The 21,627-nt window shown below is 47.3% G+C and overlaps 1 protein-coding gene across 5 annotated transcripts in view; it reads right to left on the reverse strand.

Moving 5' to 3' along the window:
• MEGF6 (multiple EGF like domains 6) overlaps positions 1 to 21,627 on the reverse strand; it is a 201,376-nt gene that overhangs the window by 40,644 nt on the left and 139,105 nt on the right. For all 5 annotated transcript variants that reach the window (XM_088671670.1, XM_060276165.2, XM_088671671.1 and 2 more), the window contains 10 exons: positions 19,154 to 19,276; positions 18,035 to 18,172; positions 14,009 to 14,131; positions 13,087 to 13,209; positions 11,752 to 11,919; positions 10,785 to 10,916; positions 7,734 to 7,862; positions 2,156 to 2,284; positions 1,877 to 2,011; positions 703 to 837 (listed from right to left, as the gene is read on the reverse strand). In XM_088671670.1, coding sequence (XP_088527796.1) covers positions 703 to 837; positions 1,877 to 2,011; positions 2,156 to 2,284; positions 7,734 to 7,862; positions 10,785 to 10,916; positions 11,752 to 11,919; positions 13,087 to 13,209; positions 14,009 to 14,131; positions 18,035 to 18,172; positions 19,154 to 19,276 — 1,335 coding nt within the window. The remainder of the gene's footprint in view (positions 1 to 702; positions 838 to 1,876; positions 2,012 to 2,155; positions 2,285 to 7,733; positions 7,863 to 10,784; positions 10,917 to 11,751; positions 11,920 to 13,086; positions 13,210 to 14,008; positions 14,132 to 18,034; positions 18,173 to 19,153; positions 19,277 to 21,627) is intronic.

Below are 21,627 nucleotides of genomic sequence, written 5' to 3' on the forward strand. Positions count from 1 at the left end.
CCTGGGGAGAGTGCCAAAGGCCAATGAGAATGTTATGGAGGGCCGCATCTAGGCTTCAGGTTCCCCACCTGTGTAACAAAGTTTTTGTCCAGGGCCGGCCCTACATGCAGGCTGGGTGGCGCAGGGCACCCCGGCGCCGGCCCACCAGGAGGGCGCCGCGAGCTGCGGCCACCCACTGGCCAGCCGGTCCGCCGCGCAGCTGCGCCCACGGCAGCCGCACTGCACCTGCCCGCCCGCCACGCAGCAGCGCCTGTGGCAGCCGTGCTGTGCGCGGCGCCCACCCACCCACCGTGCTGGGAAACGGGGCGGGAGGGCGGCGGAAGGATCGGGCGCACCACGGCGCCAGGGGCGCTTAACACGGCACTGTTTTTGTCTGCCTACAGGCAACGATGGCACCAAGTTGGACAGCTTAAAAGATGATAATAATAATATTATAATAATAATTTATTATTTATACCCCGCCCATCTTAGGCAAATTCCTGGTAGGGAGGGCTATCAATGGCTTCTAGCAGAATGGCTGCACTCTGCGTCCACTGTTGGAGGCAGCAACTCTTCTGGGAAACACAAGAGGAGAGCTCTCTCATGCTCGAATCCCGCTTGCTGGTCCACCACAGACCACTGTGAGAACTGGGTGCTGGATGAGATGGGCCATTGGCCTGATCCAGCAGGCTCTTCCTATGTACACCCCAAAGCAGATCTTACCCTGGCTGCAGTTCTCCCCGTGGTAGCCCGCTGCGCACTGATTCTGACACTCTCCGCTGACATGGTCACAGGGCGAACCAGAGGGGCAATCGCACTTGCTTCTGCACCTGGCGCCGTAATAGCCTGGATCACATTCTGAGAAGGGAGATATCAACACCAAGCATTTAATGCAAGGCTGGACAGTGAGGAGAGAGGGGGCAACAACATCCTTGGCATGCAAAAAGTTCATGGGATTTAATGCACGAGATGCCCCACAAAAATAGTCCTCCCCAACCTTAGCTCCTGTTGGACAGCACCTGTGGGCATGCAGGCTGGGGCTGATGGGAGCTGGAGTACAACGTTGGAGGACCCCCCGAGGTTAGGGGGGGCTGCACTGAAAGAAAAATACAGATCCAACGCTGGTCAGAATAGACAGTATCTGTAATGGTGTTGTTGCGGCTACTCTTGAGTAAAGACGCCCAAGTCCGCTCTGTCTTTAGGAGTTTTATTGCGCATAGTATTTACAGTGCAAAGATAGCAGAAAACATGACCTCTCAGTCACTCGCAGAATCCGGGAGTGGACGTTTCCTGTTACGTGCCCAGCATAAGAGTTTGGGCACCCCAAAACGCCTCCTCCCCGACCTTACATTTGGTGGTGTGCCTTAATTTGGGCGCCTGTTCCCCTCCACCTGTTGGCCAGGGCGTTGCAATGGCTCTCTAGCATAGCCGAGCCCTGACTCCTCCAACCCACAAACTTCCTCATTCCCCCCACCTGACCCGCTGCTGCTTCTCTCACTGGGCAAAGTGCTGGTCAACAGGAGAAGCGGAGGCTCCCTGTACGGAGGTCCCCTGGCAGTATCCTTCATCCCTGGGCCCCTAGATGTGGATGGACTACAATGCCCATCATCCATGACCATTGGACTAAGCTGCCATTGATAATGGGTGTTGGAGTACAGTAACATCTACAGTGGAAGGGTCATAGCAGAGTGGTGTGGAGCCTGCAAATGCTCCCAGGTTTAATCTCCACATGTTGAGGTGGGGCAGATGCCTTGTCTGAAACCCAGGAGAGAGGCTGCCAGTCAGTGTGGACAACACTGAGCTAGGTGCACCAATATTCTGACTTAGCAGAAGGCAGCTTCCTATGTCCCCTACAAGAACCTGAGTACCTGACACCCACTGGACAAGAGCAACTCACTTTTCTGGCATCTGTCACCGGAGTAGCCGGGTTTGCACGTGCAAGTGCCGTCCTTTTTGTCGCACTCCTGGCTGTTTGCTTGTATGCACCGACATTCCTCCGAGCAGCCTGTGCCGTAGGCCCACTTTGGACAAGCTAACATGGAACGGGAGTGGGGGGTAGGGGGGAGAGAATCAAGGGGGGGAAAGTAAATGGACTGAGGGAGGGAAAATACACTTATGGGGGGAGGATCCCAAGAGCCCTCTCAATCTCCCCACTCCAAGTTGCCCAGCTGATTACCTAAATGACAATATCGCCCATAAAGGCCTGGGTCACATAGGCAGGCCCCGTAGATTCGGTGGCAGCGCCCTCTGTTGGCACAGTTGCATTTCTTCCTGCAATGCTTCCCGAAAAATCCTTTGGGGCAGCCTGGAAACAAAACAAACAAATGAAGATGGTCAAAGCAGAATGATAGGCTGATGTAGGCTACCCTCTTTCTCAAACTTGAGTCCCCAGGTGTGGTTGGACTACAACTCCCATCATTCCTGGCCAGTGTGGCCAGTGCTCAGGGAGGATGGGATATGTAGTTCAAGAACATCTGGGGACCCAAGGCTAAGAAAGGCTGGGCTAAATCCTTAATTATCAAATTTGATAGAATTATCAAAACATCCTAGAGTATCATTGGTTGTTCTCTCTCTACCTTAGAATGTATCTATACCATCAAGTGCCATAGAAAGGCACTAGACATATCAAGAGATTCATCGCATCCTGGTCATTGTTTCTTCGAGCTCCTGCCATTGGGATGGAGATATAGAATAATGAAGGCGAGAATGGGCCATCTCAAGAACAGTTTCTTTCCTAGAGCAATTTTGGCCTTAAACGGAAATTCTGGACGTTGAAGTCATTTTATTTTATTAGTTTATTGTTCTGTATTGTGTTGTGCTTCTTAGTATTTTAATTCATGTGGAGTGTCTTAATTGAGTTGATACAGCAAGTAAGAAATTTTGTTGTTTCCGCAAGGGGACAAGGACAATAAAGATCTATTCTACAGTGGTACCTCAGTTTACAAACCCAATTGGTTCCGGAAGTCTGTACTTAACCTGAAGCGTACTTAACCTGAAGTGAACTTTCCCATTGAAAGTAATGGAAAGTGGATCAATCTGTTCTAGACGGGTCCGCGGAGTACTCAACCTGAAGCGTACTTAACCCGAAGTATGAGTGTAATTGGTTCCGGAAGTCCGTACTTAACCTGAAGCGTACTTAACCTGAAGCGAACTTTTCCACTGAAAGTAATGGAAAGTGGATTAATCCGTTCCAGACAGGTCCGCAGAGTACTGTACTTAAACTGAAAATACTCAAACCGAGGCATACTTAAACCGAGGTATGGCTCTATTCTCTTCTCTTCTCTTCTCTTCTCTTCTCTTCTCTTCTCTTCTCTTCTCTTCTCTTCTCTTCTCTTCTCTTCTCATGTCTGAAGTGTCCCAGTCACTAAAGGCAGCTCAAACCAAGTCCTTTCCATTTGCTGTTGATGTCAGAGGACCCTCTAGGACAGCAGACCGATTTTGAATTTTGTTTATACCTTCTTGCTTAGTCTTATCTTATTACCCTCAATGCCAAAAACGGCTGCACATCTTTCTTGCATGGAGGGAGGGAAATTAATGCAATATCAGGTGCCTCTTGGGCTCACGCCTGCTCTTCTTGAGTTGCCTTTCCTAGCAAATTGCTTCCATATGTTCCTAACTATTTCTGTGAGGTCATGTTAATGGATTTCATTTTTGTTTCTTAGCTTTGGACAAAACATCCGTCTCCCCCCCCCCTAAATAACCTCCGGGGTGGGGAAAGGTACAGTACGTGGTGTTGTGTGACAAGAGTGGGGGATCCAGGATCGAAGAGACCCGGGTGACGATTGCTACTCAGCCATGAAAATGCCTTTGGTGGCTTTAGGAACATTGTAGTCACTATGACTCCCAACCTCTATTCTCCCCACTGAAGGCAGAATTTGTATTTTAATCTCACAATCATGCATAGGTGTCATTCCCATACATTCCACAAGAAAGTGTGATTGAGAGATGTGCATCCTTGAGCATCAATGCACACCTATCTAGGAACACTGATTGGACCATGGCTCCCTGATGAATGGTCACAGCTGCTTAAGGACGTGGGCTTGTTGATGCTATGTGTTTGCTGCAGAAAACACAATGTACCTGTCAGGGGTGCTGCTGGCTACCCTCGAGCAACGACGCTCCAAACCATCTTGTCTTTAAGGCTTTTATTGTGCATATTATTTACAGTGCAAGAGCTTCATGAAAACATGTCTACTCAGTATCATCAGATTCTCGCAATGGCGCTTTTCGGCTCCTCCCCCAGCAGAGTAGTTTGGGGACCCCAAATCTCCGCCCCCTGCATTTGCGGGCCCCTCTGATGTTTCCCCGCTATAAACCTCTGCTGGTCCCTCCTCCCTTGCTGGTATCACAGGCTGTAGGCAGTGCTCCCTGATGCTGCCTGAGCCCTGCTCATTTCCTGTCCCCCCCCCTCCGCTGTTGCCAGAGCCGTTCGAAGAACTGGAGTTGATGAGGGGTGGCTGTTCCCTGTAAGCCCACCCACTTGCAATACCCATGGGAGATGAGAGACAAATAGTGTGGAAATGAGGGGCAATCAGAGACAAAGGGCCTGGAAATGTGGGTTACAATGTGAAACTGTAGTTTGATGGTAATCGCTATATTGTCCTGATAATGGATGCCCCAAAATATTATAGTGCATTCTCACCTCTTAACAGGGTGGACAGTTCGATCCACCTCCTGATGACCCTTAACCAATCATGGCTGCAGTGGGAAACGTCAAATCAGGAGGGAGAGAGGGTGGGAAAAGTTGGTTTTGACAATTTAGGGAAGTCGCTAAGGGGCTTAGGAGTTTGTCTAGTTACAGTACAATAAACCTGGTAAATTCATCAGGTAGAAGACTGGCATTGTAAGGCTGGTAGCTATTCTAGAAAGCAACAGAAATAGTTTTGTGGAATAGACTCATCAGTAAAGTTTTCATTCAAACCTGTAACAGCATTTACGACTGATTAGAATTGTGCTTTTACTAATGAAACCATTAAGCATCATTTCTCACTAAGTGTTTAATTAAATAAAATCCAGTTTTGTTTCCAATGTGCCTCAGCTTAAATTGATACCCAGAACTGGGAATAAGTTGCTTTAAGAGTCCCAATATTAAGAGTCCTGGTTGCCGATCAATAGTGTAGGCCACCACTTATAGAGAACTCCTGGATTCTTATCTGATTTATACAGGAAGGGGCCAAGTTTATATCTCCCCAGTTTCAATCACGTTGCCTCACCTCCCATCTTCACTTAGGGAGTTTGCCACACCCTGTTTTGAATTTTTATTAATCAACAAAACATGGCCAGAGCATTCTGCCGTTTACAAGATTGATAGACTGCTTTTCAGTTTTAGAAATTCCCAAAGCAACTATGAGCACATCAAAGCATCTGCCACATGCAGGGAATGGGAATGAATTTTGATTTTGATTTTAATGCAAAGCTACCTAATGTTGGAAGTGCGGGTGCAACTCAGCTTGCTGAGAGGGGTTTAGACCAATAGAGTTGCAGACCTCCAGATTCCTAGACTATCTCTGTACCTTTAACTCTATGCTGACCTCTCTGTATCCTTAATGTTTAGACTGATAAGTCTTGGGTTGCATCCTGTTTACAACTTCTTCCTCCTCCTTACACACTTTTTCTGGACCTCAAGGCAAGAGGTAATCTTGGATCTATCTTTTGAGAACAAAGATGCAAGTATGGCTGATTTGTTTCTCTAACTAGGTAGTTAGCTATGGCTATATAACTTTTTCTTACAAAGAATACACTTTCTTTAATATACATTATGAAATGTTGGGCTCGGCTCACCCGTCGACAAGTATCAGATGACCGACCCAGGAGCCCCAGGTCACACGGCACCATGCACCAAGGCAACTCAACGGAGATCACGGACTACCAGGTATTCCAGTTGCCCCATCCCACCTTCGTCGCCAGTGAAATATCCTCTGAGTCGAGAGTGAATTTCATGCTCTTTATTCAGCTCATAGTCATCCAGGAGAAGAAGAGAAGAATGGCTCTTTTCCCAAAACCATCTGCTTATATACATTATTTACACAATGGGCCTTGCGTGATTGGCTACTTCAGGGCTACACCTGTGGGCCAATCAGGTTGTGGATTGACTTCTGCCTGCAGCCTGATTGGCTGCTCCTACGGGCCAATCAGGTTGCAGATTCACTTCTACCAGCCGCCTGATTGGCTGCTTCTGCAGGCCAATCAGGTTGCGGATTCACTTCCACCTGGAGTTGGATTGGGTAGCTCCTGCGGACCAATCAGACTGCTGATTCTGAATCCTATTGTTCTAGGATTCAGCTCAGTACATAACACATTAGCATTCTGATTTTATACCAAGTCTCAGCCTGAATACTCTATATGCTAACTCCTAGTTCACATTTTTTGAAACGATATGCAAAGCGTAACTGAACTAGCCTTCAAAAATTCAGACTTTTCTGAATTTTGCAATTCAGTTCCCCAAACGAAACATGGATGTAAAATGTGCCTATTAGGCAAAGTGTGCTTGAAGCTGCATACGTGAATGAAAATAAATATGCATTACATTAGGGAATGACAAAAATGTAGCTGGAGGCCTGCTGAAGTCCTTCCTTTTCAACAAGCCTTTTGAAGCAAAGGCCTTTATTCTAGTCTGTACCCGGACTAGATTTGAAATTGTTCTCTGCTTGTGAAAACTGCTTTTAAATGTTTGTTTTAATTGTTCTTTTAAATGAAATTGTGTAATATTTTCATTACTGGCATGAAATCATTCTCAGATGTTTTACGGGAGGCGACACTTAAGTGGAACCAGAGGGGGTGCATTGCATTGAATTGCATTAAAATGTTCATGAGGACTTTAAAAATGTATATCAGAAACTCATGCAAAAATGTGGAGAGCTCCACTTAAGACCGGGGTGGGGTGGGGGTGGCAGATATATCCATCCCGCTTCGTACGGTCCCAATCCTTTTCTGCTAGAGGAGGCTGAGGCCAGATTCACATCATGCATTGAAAGAACTTTGATAACTCTTTAAACAGTCAAGGCTTCCCACAAAAAATTCATGGGGATGTAGTTTGTTAAGGGTGCTGAGAGTTGTTAAGAGACCCCCTATTTCCCTCCCAGAGCTACGGTTCCCAGAGCGATTTAACCAACAATCCCTTTTCACAGGAAACTCTGGGAATTGTAGCTCTGTGAGGACCTGTAACAACTCTCAGAAGCCTTCGCAAATCATACCAGCAGATAGATTACTGAAATCAGGTCTTTATAAAACTCTCAGCACCTTTATCCAATTACAGCTGCCATAATTCGGGGAGGGGGGGCTGACTGTTTAAAGGGGTATCCCAGCGCTTGGGAGGGTTATTGGGTTTTTGTTTTTATTTTTATTGTGTATTTTGTGGTTCTATATCTTGATTTTATTTTGTGAACTGCCCTGAGACCTCCAGGTACAGGGATTCAATAAATGATCATAATGCAGTGGTACCTTGGAAGTCGAACTGAATCCATTCTGGTAGTCCGCTTGGCTTCCAAAATGTTCAAAAACGAAGGTGCGGCTTCCAATTGGCTGCAGGAAGCTCCTGCAGCCAATTGGAAGCCGCAGAAGCCGCGTTGGACATTTGGGTTCCAAATAACGTTTGCAAACCGGAACACTCACTTCCAGATTTGTGGCGTTTGGCAGCCAAAACATTCAACTCGCAAGGCGTTCAGGATCCAAGGTACGACTGTAATAATAATAATAAATGTGGAACCCTCTTTCCAACTCCTAGCTGGAGAACAGAAAAGAGGTCTGAGTCTTACCATCTTCACACAGTTCCCCACTGACTCCAGGCGGGCAGCGGCAGGCTCCTGTCACTGGGTTGCAGGTGCCTCCGTTTTGGCAGAGGCAGGTAGAGCTGCAATTCCTTCCAAAGGTACCTTCTGGGCAAGCTGCGAGAAGGAGACAGGCAGAGAGGGCCCGTGAGATGCTAGAAACAGATGGGCTAGGCCAGTGGAAACAGCGGAGGACTTTAAAAGAGAATTAGAAAGATTCGTGAAAGATGTTAAGTCTGTTGCTGGCTACCAGCCACAATGGCTATATTTCAGGGATATGCTTCAATCAAATGCTGGATCCCACACTGAATCAGATTGATTTGGGTCCAACCCAGGATTTAGCCAAAGCCGGTTGAGGCAACCCTGGATCCCTCTGATGAAGAAGAAGAGTTTGGATTTGATATCCTGCTTTATCACTACCCGAAGGAGTCTCAAAGTGGCTAACAATCTCCTTTCCCTTCCTCCCCCACAACAATCACTCTGTGAGGTGAGTGAGGCTGAGAGATTTCAGAGAAGTGTGACTAGCCCAAGGTCACCCAGCAGCTGCATGTGGAGGAGCGGAGATGCGAACCCGGTTCCCCAGATTACGAGTCTACCGCTCTTAACCACTACACCACACTGGGATCGAGTCCACCCGGAATGATCTAGGGCTCTTAAAAGGAGGGGCAAAGGAGAGTCACCTCCCTTCCTGACTGCATAGAACCATGGACTTGTAGTGTTGCAGAGGGACACCAAGGGCCATCTGGCCCAACCCCCTGCAATGCAGGGATTCATCCTGGGTCGCAATGGAGCTGCTCCAAAGCACCAGCCTGGGTCCTAAAATCAGATCAGGGGGAGGCATATAAAAGCCCTATGCTTTCCCTCCACTGTCGGAGGTATGTATGCCTCCCAGTTGCTGGGAATCGCAAGTGGCAAGAGTGCTGCTGCTTTCAGGTCCTGCTTGCAAGCTTCCTGTAGGCATGTGGTTAACTACTGGATGGGCCTTTGGCATTCTCGCAAAAGCCAAACGTAAAAAAAAGAAGACCTTCTTCTAAGATAGCAAAACAACATCAAACCTTGGGTTACGTGGAAATATATTCAATAACCACACAAGACGTAACCGGCTGCACTCTTGCAAAATAAAGTATACTATTCACTGTATCATATAATATATTTCAACAGAACTGAGTCCTAAAATCCAATGGAAAAAGCAGAAGATCCAGTGGATCAGTTCATCCTCTAATCCAGGCATCCCCAAACTGCGGCCCTCCTGATGTTTTGGCCTACAACTCCCATCATCCCTCGCTAACAGGACCAGTGGTCGGGGAAGATGGGAATTGTAGTCCAAAACAACTGGAGGGCCGAAATTTGGGGATGCCTGCTATAATCAGTTCATGGATCAGATCTAAACATTTGTACGTGTCTGTTCCACCTGCGTCAGTTCATAAAGTCGCAGCAATCCACATGACAAGCAGTTTCAGTTCCACAGAATCCTATTCCAAAAGACAAGGATTTCCGGAATATTAACCTTGTTTCGCCGTCCTGGGCTTCATCAGTTATACAGGTCTTACACCTGAGGGGTGTAAACATGAGGATGTTTTTAGCTCATTCTACAGGACTGAAATATGTACTGTACCACATTTTATTGAAGCATCTCATTCGGATGAGGACCTGACTTTTTTGTAATTTGGATGTATTTGGTTCCTGTAGAACAAACTAAAAACATCCTCATGCAGAAAGAAACTAGGCTTATTTTCTTACTTAATATTTTACACCCCTCAGGTCTGAATACTGAAATTGATTATAGCTGCTTTTTATGAGTAGGAACTAGTATTGATATGTAGAACACCTAAGTATGGACTAAGTTTGCTTTCATCTGTGGGGTGTATGGGTCTCTTTAAAAAATAAATTATGTATCTATGGATTGCTACTACTTTGGATCTGAAAATTGATTACAGTTGTGTATGAGTTTGTATCAATTTTACATGCATAACTCCTAAGCATTGTTTAATTTGTTTTTACTTTCTGCTGGGCTACAAGGGTCACTTTAAGAAAGAAAGCTTGTATCTGTAGATGGCCAACACCTGTAATTGAAATCAATATTGTGTTTGTCCATATAATCCCACATTGTAACAGTTGATGTTTATCGCAGCTACTACAATGACACAAATCTGCTATCTTGTTACCTCACTTTTGGTATGTGCGGTTGTTTATGGTATTTATATTATTCTTTCTGTAAAAATGTGTGACATCACAACATTGCATTTATTTGCATCACCCAGTAACTGTACCCCTTATGAAGCCCAGGACGGGGAAACAAGGTTAACAGGAACAAATGTCTAGACCTGATCCATTAACTGATTAGAGTATGAACTGATCCACTGGATCTTCTGCTTTTTCCATTGGATTTTAGGACTCAGTTCTGTTGAAATATATTATATGATACAGTGAATAAGTATACTTTATTTTGCAAGAGTGCAGCCGGTTACGTCTCGTGTGGTTATTGATTACTTCTTCTAAGATAGGCATCAGTTCATTTGGTGGCAGGTGACTGGGCAGGGAAGGTGCAGGCATGACTCAATTCTGCCTACAGGCTCAATTGGCTCCTTGAGGGAGGTGGCGACAGTGGGGAGTGGTGGTCTCTGTTTTTCCAGAGTGGCCAGGCACTGTGCTGGGAGACAGAATCCCTAAAGGTTCCCATTGGTGTCATAAAGAGTTCATTAGCCTTTCAAAAGCCGGCAGTGCTTCTAATTCGCCGCCGATAGGTTTATAGCTGCTGTCTGATCCAAAGCACAAAAAATGCCTGGACTGCAGACTGGGATCTCAAGGGGCAGATAGCGGCAATGGCCTCCGCACAACTTTACTGAGCGCTTTTGCCGGGTAACTCTAGTCCAAGGTAAACATGATAAAATCCAGGCCTTTGGTGCTATTCCAAGCCAGCTGGCTCACCACTGCCCCAACGCTCTTCACATTTAATGGCCTCTAGGAAGGAAACACTTTGACAGGTCATAAAAGGCGGCCCCATCGTTTGCTGGGCATCGCCTTCCTGGCGCGACTCACTTTGGTTGCAGAGGATCCCGCTCCAGCCAGCAGGACAGTTGCAGCCTGTCTGGTCCTCATTGCACACCCCTCCGTTTTGGCAATCGTCACACGTCAGGCTGCAGTCATGGCCGAAGGTGTCGTCCAAGCAGACTGCAAGGAAGGTAAACTGTTATAGAGCTCAACCTTGAACCAAGAGGCAACAGTAGCGTAATACTTTTACGAGGGCTAACTGGGGGAGGCTCCTAGCTCAGTGCTTAGCATGTCAAAGGTCCCAGGTTCAATCCCTGGGGCCTCCAGGTAGGACTGGGGGAAAGTCCCATCTGCAACCCTGAAGAACCACTGCCAGTCCGTGTAAACAACACCCAGCTAGATGGATCAATGCTCTTGTCCAGAATAAGGATGTAAATGGATTGTTTGATTCATTTAAACAGCTGCATCGTAAGATTCAGCAATGCACAGAAGCTGGTGTGGATAGCCAAACAGCAGTTTAGCAAATCAGGTCATTAGGTGCTGGAAATCACAAAGACTGAATTCACGTCTCCCACTACTGGAGTGCAATATGCTCAGAATAAATAAAATATATTTGAATGTCTAACTTTGAATGTTTTTTTTATGGTTCTCCTGCAGGATAATCACAAGAAAGAGAAGTGTTCAGTAACGAACTTGGGAGTTTGCAAGCTGTAGACCCTATAGAATGAAATCTGGGGGGGGGGGGGGATAAAAAATGAAATCTGAGTGGGTAAACTTGTAGGACATACACATTTGTCGCACAACAGAAGCAAAAAGTACGTATGTTCAGTGGAATAGTGATTGTTGCTGGTGTGTGTTTTGATGGAGGAAGAGGAAACCAGGGAAATGAATAATGGAATGGAATACCTGGGGAAAGGGCATGCCTAGCTGACTGGCCGCAACCCTGAACAGGAGCACTCATTTTAGGAAAGAGGACACTGTGCAATGTTTTGCTGTGAGTCCCACGTGTGCTTACTGAATTTCTCAGACAGTGTGTGCTCCCCTCTTGCTTCCGCCTCCTCCTCCTCCTCAAGGTAGTCTTCATCAAATAGCTGGGTGAGCTCATCTCGCAAGACCGCCACGTGGGGGAGCGGGCGGAAGATGGGACGCCGGCCATCCAGGGCCTCCACGGGTTCATCGAGCACTGCGGAGAAAAAGCAAACCATGCCAAGGACATTTAAGGAATGCCAAGGACCCAGAAAAATGGTCTGATCATTCACCAAAAGAAATAAACTCAATATGGGGGCTGAGCAGTGTATAATGGTCTATATTGTTTTATGTTGTAAAGAAACTAAATGCCCTTTTCCAAAATGTCACACACACTCTGCATGTGGACCCTTATTCACTCATTACATTTTTAGGTATAGCTTGAGAAGGGTCGCTAATCATAGAGCATGTGCTTTAGATCCAGGCGGAGGACCTTTTTATTTGGCCCTTCGGATAGTGCCTGGATGGAAGACAGAGTTTGGGGGAGTGCAAGTATGCATAGGAACTATCCTGCCGTCTGAAGGTAAAATTGGCATTCAGTGCTCCACCCACTTTTGCCTCTGGCCCTGGCTCACTTTGGGAACAGGGCCCCCAGAAACTTGCCTAAAAGGGAATGTTGCCCTTAGGTTGAAAAGGGTTCCCATTTAGATGCAGAATGTTCTCGGTTCAGCTCCTATCATCTCCGAGGAGGAGGATAAAATTGGGAACTAAATGAGAAGGGGGCAGAGCTGGGGGTACACCACCTTGAGTTTCTTAGAGGAAGGTAGGAAGAAAATAAAATGTAATAAAGAAACAAATATAAGTAGGTATAATGAAGAGCCACTGTGTTGTGTTGGCTTTTAATTTCTTTGTTGATTTGCTCCAATGAACTTTTGGGTTTTGTTTTGTTTTGGGGGTTGCTGACAGTGGCGTAGCAAGGGCGGCGATGGGAGCGGGTCGCTCTGGGTGCCACCCTGACACTCAGTGCCTCCCCACTGGGGAACTTTTTTTCTGTTGCATGAGATTTTTCAACTGTTCTTATATGTTCTTTTCAATGCTGATTTCATATCTGAAATCAGTTTTGTTCTATAAGCTCTAGTTCCCCCCCCCCCAATTCTTGTTTTTCACTTTTCACCAGAGCCACAGCCGCATGGGGGGGGGGTGACAAAACAAATTCCGCACTGGGTACCACCTGGGCTTGCTACGCCTCTGATTGCTGATATTTCCTGCACCATGTGCACCAAGCCTTTTGGATTGGATGGACTCTCGATCTAAAGAAATAAAATGCCTCCAGTGTTGATAATAATAAGAATGAAATGGGCGGAAAGATGAAGAAGTCACTTACAGAGACAGCTCCTTCGGTCTTCATCAAGCTTGTAGCCAATCTGACAGCTGCAATGGAAAGACCCCACCAGGTTCTGGCAGAGGTGCTCACATCCGCCGTTATTTGAAGAGCACTCATCTACATCTTAAAAATTAAAGGAGGTATTTTTTAAGTTTTAATTTTGAGCTACACATCTTCAGAATGTAAGAATCTAACAACATGGCTGGCCTAGGCCAATGGCCCATCTAGTCCAGCATCCTGTTCTCACAATGACCAACCCAATGGGAAGCCCAAAAGCTGGACCTGGGCACATGAGCCCCCTCTCCTCCTGTGGTTTCCAGCAACTGGGATTCAGAAGCATAACTGCCTCAGACTATGAAGGCAGAGCACAGCCTTCATGGCTAGTAGCTAACAATAACCCCCATGCATTTGTCGAACCCTCATTTAAAGCCATTCATTTTGGTGGCCATCACTGCCTCCCGCGGGAGCAAGTTCCATAGTTTTAACTGCGCACCGTATGGAATATTTTCTTTTATCCATCCTGAAACTTTCAACGCTCAGCTTCGTTGGATGCCCACGAGTTGTAGTGCTATGAGAGTGAGGGGGAGGGAAACTTTGTCTCTGTCCACTTTCTCCACGCGTCCATTCTATAAGACTTGCAACATGTCGCCTTGCTCACTCTCCCTTTCCTCTAAGCTGCAAAGTCCCAAGCGCTGCCACCTTTCGCTCCACCCCCTTGATCATTTCTGTTTCCCTTTCTCTGAACTGCGGGTCAATAAGATGAACCAGACTTAAGACTGGGAAACTGACAGATCCTTCCATCCCTAGATGCACACACACGCAAAAGCACGTGGACATTTGTGCAGGAGCTGAAAACGAATGGAAGGGAGCAATGGCAAGCTTTCTTTTTTTTAGTCCCACTGAGCGCAGAGCACCTCCCTACCATCACAGCTGCAGCCGTCAGCGTTCAGCCTGTATCCAGCGAAGCAAACACACTCGTAACCCCCTGGGTAGTTGTAGCAGTCCTGGTGGCAGCAATGAGAACGAGCGCCGCACTCGTCTGTATCTGGTCGAAAGAGAAACAGCTGTCAGCCCGCATCAACCCTGGGAAGGGCCCTGGGAAGGAGGAGCAAGTTTACCCGGTCCTCCCCCTGAGACAGAAGTGGGGAAGGCATTGGGCTCTGCTGGCATTTCAACAGGAATCTCCCCAATTCCTACCTCTCAAACGGAAAGGCCAGCTGTCCTGCAGTTCTCTGAGCGACGTGTACAAAAATGCATATATTGTGCGGGAAGGGGGCATCTGGCTCAGTAGTGTCTACACTGACTGGCAGTAGCTCTCCAGGGTTTTAGGAGGGGGGGGGCAATCCCAGCCCCATCTGGAGAGGCTGGGGATTGAACCGGAGACCTTTTGCATGCAAGGCAGATTTTCTCTCGCAGAGCAGCAGCACTTCCCAAAATTGGGTAGGGGAAAGGAGAAAGGGGGTTGGGGAGAAAGATGCGAGTGAAAATCTCTACTTGGACCTCCTCTCCCGGCTACCACTGCCCTGATTGCATGTTTAATTGGGGTTTAAAACCCTAATTAAGTTTAGGGCTGTGCATGGCCCGCCCCCATTCAGTTCAGGGTCTGGATTGTGCCAGGGCTGGGTTATCCCAGGCCCAATCCAACATGCTGAATCAGACCTCAAACCAGATTGGCCCAGTATACCTGAAGGAGCGTCTCCACCCCCATCGTTCAGCCCGGACGCTGAGGTCCAGCTCTGAGGGCCTTCTGCCGGTTCCCTCCCTGTGAGAAGTGAACCAGGGAACCAGGCAGAGAGCCTTCTCGGTAGTGGCGCCCGCCCTGTGGAATGCCCTCCCTTCAGATGTCAAGGAAATAAACAACTATCTGACTTTTAGAAGACATCTGAAGGCAGCCCTGCTTAGGGAAGTTTTGAATGTTTGATGTTTTATCGTGTTTTTAACATTCTGTTGTGAGCTGCCCAGAGTGGCTGAGGAAACCCATTATTATAAATAATAAATTATTATTATACAAGTCTGAGGTTGCCCATAGATACTGTCTACCAATTACACTGGCTTGAAATGAAAGTGCAAACAGTATTCCAGGCCCTACTAAACCTTCCTTGCCCGTCACACACACTCAAGAGCTAAAATAAAATTAATAGAATCATCCATAGTAATTGCCCCTGGACATGGGAAAGCTGAGAAAATCCCTGCGGGGGGGCTGGCGGGGAGAGAGACAGCAACTATAACCTCAATGCAGAAAGGATGCAGGCGAAATTGCACTTAATGATCCTCTGAAGATCCCCCTGGATGCTCCGGGCACTGACCCAGACAGAACTATGCTCCACATGCGCAGCTCAGATGCATCCGGTGCATAAACATTTAAACACACCCGGAGCCAGTTCCCTATCCAGGAAATGCCTGGCTGGTAAGATCTGCGGAGAGTTTCTGATTAGGTTAATTGCCAGACTGGGACTCAGCACGGCGTGATATAAAATGAAATACAGACATTTGAGATCGTGGCATTCACACCCACACAAACACACCTACGCATACTCCTTTGTCCAGCAGGCAACCTACAGCTTGAAGGAGCGTTGAGTTTTTTGCAGCTTACTTGGAGATGGAGACCTTGCTATTGTCAGTCATTCTTCTAGTGTTGTTGATTGATGGGAAATCAAAAGAAACCAACTCTCCCAGGGCCTGTGGTATTAGCACCTGCCGAGCATGCAGACGGTCTCAGGTTCGACCCCTGACATTTCCAAGCAGGGCTAGAAAAGTCTCCTCTCTGAAAACATGGAATCTGTGTTGATAATGCCTAGCTAGATGGCCTGACTCAGTCTAAGAGAGCTTCAGATGTCCACTGGGAGTATCTGCAGCTGAGTGAGGGAGCAGATGTTCAACTGCTGGCACCTCCTGTTAAAAGAATCTCAGGCAGTTGGGTTTGGAAAGATCCCTGCCTAAAATCTTGGAGAAGTGATGCCAGGTAGTGATGGACCAGTGGCCTGGTTTATTGTAATAAAGTGCAATATATATGCTTCTCGCTTGTCCGGATGGATGGAGAGGGGTGTACAAGCATGTGTAGAAACTGGCTGCATGAAGGTAACATTTAGATGCATTGCCCCACCTACATTTGCCTCTGGCCATACCTGTCCCTGGCATGTGTCCCTCAGAAGGTTACAAAGAAGGAAATGTGGACCCCGGGCTGAAAAATGTTCCCTATCCCTACCTTGCAAGCTTCCACTTATACCAAGGAGGTGTTCCCCAGGGTCCTGTCAGGTGTGTGTAGGGGGGGGGGGTAGTTCAATCAGAGACATCCCTGATGGCCCAAAGATCCACCCTGGGTTCCATTGGGCAAGTGACCCGTGCTTTCTCCACATGTGTGTCTTGCTTGCTCAAGGTCATACCCCTAAAATGGAGGATATCATGCAGTGTCCACAGTTTATTTGACTGCCCTTAGCAGCCAGACCAAAATAACCCATATGGTTGCCTCCATACCCTGGTTGGTTTGTGTGCTCTGGATACCTAGACCAGGCACCCCCAAACTTCGGCCCTCCGGATGTTTTGGACGACAATTCCCATCTTCCCCGACCACTGGTCCTGTTAGCTGGGGATCATGGGAGTTGTAGGCCAAAACATCTGGAGGGCCGGAGTCAGGGCCATCTTAAGCGCCCCTGGCTCCGTGGTGCAACAGATCCCTCCAGCGCCCCGCCCCCCATTTCCCAGCACAGTGGGCGGGTGGGCGCAGCGCGGCTGCTACAGGCGCTGCTGCGTAGTGGGCGGGCAGGCACAGCGCGGCTGCCGTGGGCGCAGCTGCGTGGCGGGCCGGCCGGCCAGCGGGCGGGTGCAGTCGCGGCGCCCACCTGGTGGGCCGGTGCCGTGGTGCCCTGCGCCACCCAGCCTGGCCATAGGGCCGGCCCTGGCCGCAGTCTGGGGATGCCTGACCTAGACCAACCAATGGCCAAAGAGCCCTTTCTCAAACAGGAGTACAGGGACCAGAGGGGTTTTTTTTGGGGGGGGGGTAGCAAGAACTTGGGGGAAATATTATTGTTGTTGTTGTTGTTGTTGTTGTTGTTGTTGTTGTTGTCAGGTAGGGGAGGGGAGGCTGGAATGGATCTACACCCAATGCCTGAGCCAAAAATCCACCTATATCTGTAATCAATAAAGTTGTGGCCATTTCTAATCTAGAACATTGTCTGCTTAATCACATCTTACATTTAGTCACTGCCCAGTGCGGGTGTCACTGCGACTGAGACCGCAATAAACAAACAACTTCGTGGTGAGTTCCCCCACTGTTCCCCCCCCCCCAGAAAAAAGGCATGGACAGGTACCACCATCCAACTTCTAGAATGGTCCCCAACATCCTCTGCAACTCAAGTGTTGGGGTTCAGCAGTCTTCTGGGGAAGGCAGCAGAACACTCTGCCCAGTGATCTTGATGAGCGAGCAATTTGGAAACCTGGAAATAGGTTAGCAGTCATCTCTGTAAACAGCAACGAGGAGCCATTCCTACAGACCAGGGATGGGGAACCTGTGGCCCCTTAGATGCTTCTCAAGGCAAACCTCCAGACAGCCCCAGACAGCATAGCCAGTGGTCAAGAAGGATGAGTATTGTAGGCAACATCTGCAGGGTCATAGGTTCCTCCTCCATGCTTTAAGTAACATATGACTGTAACATAACATATGCAGTAAGTAAGTTACTGCATAGGAGAGATGGAGGGATGTCTCTACTTCAAAGAGGCATTCCCACCTAAGAGTGAGGGATGCCTCTTAGGTCAGAGATGGGGAAACCTGTGGCCCTGCAGACAGTGTTGGATGCCAACTCCCATCAGCTCCAGCCAGCGTGGCCACTGGTCAGGGATGATGGGAGCTGTAGGTCAGCAGAGACTGGAAGGCACCAGGTTCCTTGCCTCTCATATGCTCGCCATAGTTTTCTTCTTCGCTTAAAAAATTACAGCTCAGTTATTGGATTACCTGTGCAAGTCTTCTGGTCTTCATCCAGCTGGTACCCTGAGTTGCAGCTGCAGACGGGGCCGGTGCTGGTGTGGTGGCAAAGGTGGGAACAGCCCCCATTGCTGGTCTCGCAGCTGTTCACAATTTCCATTTCTATACCTGGAAAAGCGAGAAGAAGAAGAGGAGGAGGAAGAAGAGAAACACTATTGACTGGTTTCCTACAGAGTCATCTATTGACCCATGGCCAAGCGGAAGCATAAATTTGCATGAAATCAAAATTTCAGTAAAAGAGTTTGCACACATTCAAATTTTAAGAAGAAGAAAAAAAGAAGAATATCTGAAATGTGAATTCTGAAATCTGCATGCCTACACTGCCCCTTGATATTTCATATTTTTTATTTTACGAATCACTTCCTGTGAAGCATTTTGGTTGTTTTTTTATTGACTTATGCTACAAATACAAACAATTAGAACAAGACTTATAATTGTCATACCGATTAGATAAATAAAAAGAATAAAGATTAAGAAATTTATAGTAAAAGGGATGAGAATACACATCTAATACATATCCAAGCATTTTGATTCTTGAAGCAATTCCACAGCACAATAAAAACACACGTAAAACAACTGGATATCTAAATACAGGTTCAAGCAAGGGTTATTTACCTGGACTAAAATCCAGAGGCGGAAGTCAAAACATGTTGCAAGAGAACTTAAATCTCTTGTTTGATTAATCACGGTACTGTATATATTATTTCAGGGATTAACAGAATCCCAAAACGGATCTGGACTGGGCTTTTCTTTCAACCGGAACTCGCTGGAATTCAGTTCCAGCACCTCTCAGGTGAGCATCGTTGCCATTATAAGAGGACAAGGGAGGAGTTCGTGCTGAGTTCCGGCAACTCTTTTCTAGAAAAATAGCACTGGGTCTGGAACAAGCTTGTGTGAAGTGATGTTTGATGTGGGCTGACTATGTGGCCCCACCAAAATACTCCATAACTCTCCCAAGGAAAGCCTTATCTCAGCATCTTCCGCTCTTGCATTTTCATCAGAGGGAAGAACATGGGGTTGCACTCGATGACCCTTGGGGTCCCTTCCAACTTCCAATGTTTCTGTGATTCTATGGAGGTGGATACTTACGGTAACACTGCTTGCCGTCAGCCCCCAGCTCATAGCCTGGATTGCAAGTGCATTTAAAGGAGCCGCGGGTGTTCAGACAACCGTGCACACACATGGCTATCCCTGCTACGCATTCATCGATATCTGGACAAAAGAAAGCAGAAGCAAGCTATTTTATGCAGATGAGCTATTTAGATCCCCAGACATAATTGCCAGCTTGCAGGGGGTTGGGGCCCTTCCATCTCTACAGTCCTGTGGTCCCATGAAATTGGGGTAGAATTGCAGAGAAAGTGAGCAGAACAGCTGATGGTGAAGACTGCCATTGAGCCAGAGAGCTTGAATGTTGAGCAACTCAGGGCAGTCAAAAGAAAGTGCTTCTTCACATAGTGTATACTTGAACTATGGAAGTGGCTATGGACACCAACTTTGATGGCTTTAAAAGAGGATGAGATAAATTCGTGGAGGATAAAGGCGATCCGTGGCTACTCGACATGTTGGATAGGCTATGCCTTCGCCGTCAGGTGAAGCAATGCTTCTGAATATTCAGAGTCGTCCCATTGAAATTAATGGACCTGAGTTACTTCATTTGTTCTAACTGCTGTTCTCTATCCAGATCTCAAATCCTGTTGTTCCCAGTGCTGGTGGAAAGTTTGCCTATTGCTATCCTCTCTCCCCCCCCCCCTTCACGGATCACTGCCTTGTCGTGACGAAGGGGCTTGAATAACTCCAAGAAGCTATGAGCTATGCCATGCAGGGCCACCCAAGACGGACAGGTCATAGCCGAGAGTTTGGACTAAATGTGATCCACTGGGGGAAAGAACTGGCAAACCACTCCAGTATTTTGCCAAGAAAACTCCATGGACATAAAAAAGGAGAAGCTTTGAGAAGAAAGTGAGAGTTTCCAAGGCATGTTCTGGTTCATGGGGTCACGCAGAGTCCAACATGACTAAGACGACTAAACAACAACAACCCTCTCTCTGGCTGCAAAGATCTTACAATGCAGAGCATGCCTTACTATCTTGTTTTGGTCGCCACGGGATCTCCCATCACACTCTTAAGTTGTCTAGTGGGCAATGTGGTGTCCTCCAATAGCCATTGGACTCCCAGCACCTGAAGGGCCCAGCCAGCCTGGCTAATAGTCAAGGTTGATGGGAGCTGTAGTCCATCCAACAACTTAGGAAGGGCCCCACATGGACTCCCCAGCTCTAAATGTTGTTGGACGCCAGCTCCCACCAGCCCCAGCCAGCCTGGCGAATGGTCAGGGATGATGGGTGACGTACAAATTATGGAAATAATTAAATTAAAGGTTGAAATGTGTCAGAGAAGGGCTGAGCAAGTAAAGGCTGGAATGTGAAGGTTGTGTCTGCAAGAGAAGCACAGAACGACATGAACACACGAGCTACTGCTGTAACTGTTAAGGACGAAGGAAGGAAGGAAAGTGAAGATGTCATGCCTCCTGATTAAACCAGTAGAAGATAGTAGAAGTACTGCCATATATGGACATAACTGCCCCTTTGCTTCTCTTTGTTTATAAATGTATAAATGCTTGTGGTTTGTTTCTTTCATATTTGGGGTGCCATCCCTCAACTACTTGCTAGCTGAGGTTGTGTTGCACTGGCTTTGCAACACCTAAATAAATATCCTGTTCAACTGACAACTGGAGCCTGGATTTTATTGGCTGTCCAGGCTGAACCCATAGGGTGTGGGTTATTGAACCCCAGCATTTCCCCAACAATGGGAGTTGTAGTGCAGTTGTACGAGGTTGTGCAAGGATGACGCACAAAGCTGTTATCCAGGAACACCAGACAGAAGAACACCACATCGCTCCTCCCTGATCTGTTGCTGAACACCAACTCCAAATAAATTGGAGTCCTTGAAGAGTTGAGAAAATCAAATGAAAAGATTCTAAGAGCTCTGGCCAGGTAAAGGAATAATTTTTAGAAAGTTGATAATAATAAGACAAACTGCAGTAGCAATCCAGTTTTTAGAAATCCAGGACAAGGTCCTGTTTTGGTTTATCCTTCATCAGCTCTAGTTTCATAGTTTCAAGGTCAAAGCTTAAAACTTAAAACTTTCTAAAAATTATTCCTTTACCTGGCCAGAGCTCTTGGAGCACCAACTCCAATCATCCCTGACTATTGGGCCAACAGTCAGGGATGATGGGAGTTGTAGTCTACAATCAGCAGGGCACCTCATAGGCTACCCCTGTCCCAGGAGTCTCTCTCCCATGCATGGAGCATATTGGACATGCACAGAATTGGTGGCTGGGGTTTTTTTGGTTGCTGCCCTCCCCCCCCCCCCGCCCCATGAACACTAGAAAGGTCTGTATTAATTGCAAGCAGTAAAAGGGATTTTTGTTTTTGCAAGCACTTATCTTCTAGGGCAGCTGAAGGCTCATTCATCATCCTCCCAGACCAGACGGAGCAACTAATTATAACATCTATGGAGATTAGCAAGGCATTTGCATGGGGGGGGGAGAGAGAAGAAGGACAGCT

Source organism: Zootoca vivipara, chromosome 6 (assembly GCF_965207765.1).
Source record: "Zootoca vivipara chromosome 6, rZooViv2.hap1.1, whole genome shotgun sequence".
Taxonomy (NCBI): Eukaryota; Metazoa; Chordata; class Lepidosauria; order Squamata; family Lacertidae; genus Zootoca; species Zootoca vivipara.